The sequence below is a fragment of the Eulemur rufifrons genome, chromosome 20, assembly GCF_041146395.1.
Source record: "Eulemur rufifrons isolate Redbay chromosome 20, OSU_ERuf_1, whole genome shotgun sequence".
NCBI lineage: Eukaryota > Metazoa > Chordata > Mammalia > Primates > Lemuridae > Eulemur > Eulemur rufifrons.
Window position 1 is genome coordinate 2,124,449 of NC_091002.1, and position 5,379 is coordinate 2,129,827.

Here is a 5,379-nt window from a genome sequence, read left to right on the forward strand (position 1 = left end):
AATGTAGCAAATCGACATTTGAGATATTTTTCAACAATGCAGTTACTTAACTGAAATTTTATCGTTGAGTTCATCAATTAATTAAACAAGCATGTTTCACCAGCAGGAAGCCAGCGTGGTGCACCGGGACAGTGTGGGCTTCGGGGTGACACAGGTTTGGGTTCAATCCAGGCTTTTCCACCCCAGTAGCTGCAGGCAAGTTACGTGGCCTGTGTGAGCCTGAGCCTCCTAGGATGCCCAGCTCGGGTCTGCAGTGTGGCGTCAAGGGACTGACACGCACGAAAGGGCAGGGCACAGCGCTGCCTTCGGTATGATGCCGTCTGCTCCCCAAAGGCACAGTCTGTCCCCAGCATAAATCAGAGCATCTCCAACACGTGAGGAGCAGACATTCACGCAGGTGGATGAAGCAAACCCAGACACACCTGAGCTTGACAGGCAGGAGAAAGATGCGTCAGCTTAGAGCAGAAGCTTTCAGAAGTGGGAAATAATCCCCCCAAACCGTGTCAGACAGACATAGCAGGACACACGTGTCTTGCTGTGAAGATATTCTTTATTTGATTTTCATCACCTTTCAATGAAAGAGTGGTTCCTGTCAGCACTACATATAAACCTTGCAGATATATCTTAAAAGCACGAATTTTTTTTTAAATGGAAGAAAGTGAGGAAACTTTGTTGGGAGAAGGGATAATAGCTTAGCAAGGGTAAGCTAAGCAGGTTCTTATCAAGAAAGAAAAATGGTGCCATCACTCAATTACACTAGTAACAAAAACACACTATTTTGTTTGTTCTCAAGCTAGTTGTTTATAAAAGAGAAGCTGGTTAGCCCTTTTCTTTTTAGTGACTAAACTGACATGCTTGTGTATCCAGCCGCCCGGCAAGACATCACGCGAGGGACCGAGACGCGAGGCGTCCAACTCCACGCTCGCAGGGGCGGCCTGGGCGGGAGCCCAGCCCTGCGTTCCAGAAGGCGGACAGACGCGTGACAGTGTCAGATGCTACAGCAACACAGAGATGGGGGCGGGGGGCCTTCAGCTCATTGTGTCTGGGCAGCTGATGGGACTTGTCCTCTTATCCTTCTCTGGTCTGGTGGCCTTAGCTCTGACGATCTGGCAGGGCCGTGGTCACCGGCATTGGGTATTCCAAGGCATGGCAGTCGTCTGACAGGAACACCAAGTCCTGGGAAAGACGTGCAGTGAGCAGGGAGGTTACCAGAGGTGGCCGTGGCTCCCACACACAACCACAGGACTCTCGGTCATCCTCCAGGGCCACCCAGTTGTTCCCCTTTGTGTGAAGACCTCCCATCCCTTAGTCTCCCAAGGACAGTGGGTCACTTTCTTCACAGTCCCGTAGGATCTCATGTTTTATTACTAGTATTATTTACGGGGTCCACTCATACATTGGCTGAGCAGATGGACAGACAGACGAACGGGTAAAGAAGTGAATGAATGAAGGAACCTTCACTGCTGAGTGACATCTCTGGGCCGGGCATTGGGGACACCGTGAAGAGCAGCGCCAGCTGTCACCTTCACGCACCCCAGACTCAGCGCCACCACGCACCAGAATGTGCCGCAACTTTAGTACCTTCCTCTCTCTCCCCCACAGACCAAGGGGGAGAGGCAGGAGCGGAGACTGGGCATGGCGAGGAAATGTCTAGCAAAGCTTTGCTACCTGAACAAATAAATTATAACTTAATATCTAACTATTAGAGTTTCCGGAGGGACTTGCCCTGGGCCAGGCATGGTGCTAGGAATTCTATATTTTGTCACCCTGCCAGACTTCTTAGGATCAAGGCAGTAGTACAGTGTAATCATCAGCACGGTTCTCCAGTGATCTCATGAGACGGGCACTACCATGTCCCCTGTTCAGGAGCACGGAGACCGCCACAGAGGAGTGCCAGGGCACTGCTGTGGTTTGGGTGTGTCCACCAGGGCGCACATGCTGGAGACTGAGTCCCTCTGCCTTCTCGAATGAAGGCAGGAGCTGCCTCCGTGAGCGGATTAATGGATTACTGAGGTCTCTGCTCCTCCGAGTGCACGAACGTCGCTCTCACTGGAGTGGTTCTGACTGCGGGGTGGCCCTGACACAAGGCCAGTGCTCTCTGGCTCTCTTGCTCTTGCCGCTCCCCATGTGATGCCTCTGCCGTGCTGTGACGCGGCCAGGCGGCTCTCCCCAGACGCCGGCGCCAGCTCAGACTTCCCAGCCTCCAGAACCAGGAGCTAAATAAACAACTTCTCCTTCTTTTAAATAAATTACCCAGTCTGTGGTGTTGTGTTACAGCAGCAGAAAACAGACTGAGACGGATGTTCCCATCTGGGAAGGCGGGAGACGGAGGCGCAAGCTCAGGGCTGTCTGAGGCTGAGTTGTGCCCCAGGATCTCTCTCCTTTCCACATCAACGGCTGCTGATTTTCTGTCCCTTTCCCCTCTCCCACCAGAATGCTGTCACAGAGGATACCGCCCCCGCCCTCTTCAGAGCATCTCTTCTGACCTGCCCCAGCTGGCTCCCGGCAGACTCTGCCTGTATGGTTGTCCGGGGCCCACACCCGCCTCAGTGTGCAGCTCGTGGGGGCATGGGGCCGTGTTCTGAACCCCATCTCTTGACAAGGCCACCGTGGCTGGGAAGGGCTTTGTGAGCTGGAAGCACCCCTCAACATTTCTGCTCCTCTTCCTCCTTCCTCTCTCCTCCCAACCCTCCTCTCTGAAGAGCTCAGAAAGCCTTGGCTGATAGCAAGAGGAAAAGGAATCTCAACGGTGGCTACTTACTCTCCTGCAGTACAAGTTCATGATGGTGTACAGCTTCCGCACTTTGTCCTTCAAGGCATCGACCTGGGCCATTCTCCAGCACTGGGGTGAGGCCACAAAGTCCCGCAGCTTGGCCAGCACGCAGTAATTCTGGGAGTGGGCAGTGGGGAGGGCGCTCATGAGAGAAGTCGGTAGCTGGGCTGCATGGGGTCTCTCCCACCCCCATGCCAGGCCCCCCCACCCCCGACCCCCATCAGGCACAGCCCTCTTACGTGTATATCCAGGTACAGCCTGGGCAGGTATCTCACACACGGATCCTGGGGAAAGGGATACGGGCTGTTGGGATGCCTGCAGGGACACACTTGGATCCAGAAGGCTCCCTGCCGGCCCTTCCGACAGCCGGACCAGCCGGATTCCAGGGCCTTCTCGATGCTACGATCTGCACAGTACGTTCTTGTGCCCGGTGTCACGTTCCACCAAAAATGAGCTATTCCCGAATTCGACTTTTAGATCGCACCTTTATGGTATTTACCATGAATTAGGGAATTGTTTTATACACACACGCACACATACACACCACATATACAAATATGTATACATATTAAAGTTCTATAATTGTAATATAGAAATAGTAATGTATAATATAGTAATATAAAACCGTATATGTACAGTATATATGCACATACATAAAACAGTTCCATAACTAGTTCTATAATAGTTCTATAACTCTATAGAGTTATGGATATTACATACTATATGTAAATAAGTATATATTATGTGTAATTGTATATATTAGTTCTTAGCAGTTCTATAATTGTAATACAGGCATGGTAATGTATAGTATACAATATATTAATGGTAATATAAAAGTGCATATATATGTGATAACTTGTGGTGCAACTATACAACAAAATGTTGTTAAAAAAGAATGTCATTTAAAGATGTCATTAAAAAGTAAATTGCAAAAGTGTTTGTGCTGTTTGATCCAAATTTTGCTTACACACACATACACACACGTATGTAGTTGAGTACCTATGTGTAGACAGAAAGCTAACATACTATCTTACAGAATGTTATAGCAACAGTTACCTCTAGGTGGTAGAATTACAAGCAATATTTATTTTCTTCTTTGTCCTCTGTACGTTTTCCAACCATTCTACAAAGTAATTACTTTTATAATTAGAAAGAAAACATGTTATTTAACCTTTAAAAAGCAAATATAAAGAAGGTGTTAGGATATTGTAAACCCTACCATCTGAGAAACATTATGTTTCCTTTGGAGCATTTGCAAGCAGTTAAGAGACACTTTTAAAGCTTTGCGTGATGTTTACTGCATTTTGTTTCTACAGACAAGCAGTCAGAGAATCCAGCCTGGCGTCTGGGACGGCCCCTCTGCAGCTTCCCTCTGAGTCCCTGGGCCTTCCTCTCACAAGGGTGCCAACAGCAGTAGTATCTGCCGAGTCCCTGGTGCAGGCTCGGCTCTGCAGCTGTGCTGGCACTCGGGCCTTTGATCCTCAAAGCCACCCTACCGGAAGAGGGTGCTACTGTCATCCCTGTTTACAGATAAGGAAGCTGAGATACAGAGGAATTTGCAGGTGAGGGGTGGAGGCCAGTTCCCTGAGCCACCCTCATCACCAGGCTAATGAAGGCTAATAAGGGAAATAAATAAGCTTAATTCTTTGGCCCTCCTTAACTCTGAAGTTCTAGACTCTGGGGGAAGCTGTTTTTTTTTTTTTTTTTTCCATTTGCTTTTTTTACATTTCACAATATATCCGCTGACATTTGCTGGCAAGTTACACAAATTGTGATGTCTTTGATTACTTTTCCTTATATTTAAAAGGAAAGCAAACCATTGGTATCGTATTTAACAGGAGACGAGTAAGACACAAATTCCCTTGACATTAACATTTACTAGAAAGGAAAAAGCCTTTTTTTCCTTCTTCTTCTTTTCTGGTTCTCAAGGCAGGTTTTTGAGAACTGGGTCTGCGCTTGCACCCCGCGTTCGGGCGGGCGGGGCACTTACCCGGGGCTGCGCTGCCTGCAGGCTCTGGAAGTCGCCAGTGACTTCCCGGCTCAGGGACAGCATCCTGGAGTAGCAGGTCGGCGGCGCGGGCCGCGCGGGGGGCCCGGCCAGCAGCAGCAGCAGCAGCGGCAGCGGCCAGGCCATCCTCGCGCGCGCCCAGGCCGTCCTCGCGCTCGCCCAGGCCATCCTCGCGCGCGCCCAGGCCGTCCTCAGGGTGCAGGCGCCGCGCAGCCCCGCCGCGCCCCTTTAAGCGGCGGCTGGGGGTGGTCCCCGGCGGCTCCACGCCCCGTTTCCTGTGGGGCCCAGGCCGGCGCGGTGGGAGGGACGATGCCAGCGCCACCTGGGCCAGACACTGTCCCTGCCCACTGTGCGGGGAGGAGGGGCGCCTCGGGGAGGGGAGCGGGTGACCCTGCCGCCCCCGCATTTCCGTGAGCAGCGTTTGTCTCCGCAGGGGCTTTTCCTGCAGGGGAGAGGGTGGGAGGGCACTGGGAAGGCAGAGCCGCAGGGCGAGGGGTGGGCGGGCAGGGCCCAGGGGAAGGGGGGCGGTTTGTCAACCTGGCCGATCTCGTGGAGCGGAACTGGGGGAGCGAAAGGGACGAGACGCGGGGCTGAGCAC

General features: G+C 51.6%; 1 protein-coding gene across 1 annotated transcript; it reads right to left on the minus strand.

Moving 5' to 3' along the window:
• Positions 1–1,051: 1,051 nt before the first annotated feature.
• On the minus strand, positions 1,052–4,907 carry CYTL1 (cytokine like 1). The gene is made up of 4 exons (XM_069496399.1): positions 4,764–4,907; positions 3,013–3,057; positions 2,762–2,890; positions 1,052–1,176 (listed from the first exon to the last, which is right to left on the minus strand). The coding sequence occupies exons 1-4, from the start codon at positions 4,905–4,907 to the stop codon at positions 1,093–1,095; spliced, it is 402 nt and encodes a 133-aa protein (XP_069352500.1). The 3' UTR covers positions 1,052–1,092.
• Positions 4,908–5,379: the final 472 nt, after the last annotated feature.

What these genes read in the sequence shown, in the direction of transcription:
- CYTL1 (XM_069496399.1), bottom strand. Translation starts at nt 4,907, where the DNA reads ATGGCCTGGCCGCTGCCGCTGCTGCTGCTGCTGCTGGCCGGGCCCCCC. An exon ending in TGCAGGCAGCGCAGCCCCGG is followed by an intron (nt 3,058 to 4,763) that starts GTAAGTGCCCCG and finishes CCCTTTCCCCAG; the next exon opens with GATCCGTGTGTGAGATACCT. An exon ending in TGAACTTGTACTGCAGGAGA is followed by an intron (nt 1,177 to 2,761) that starts GTAAGTAGCCAC and finishes CGTCTTTCCCAG; the next exon opens with GACTTGGTGTTCCTGTCAGA.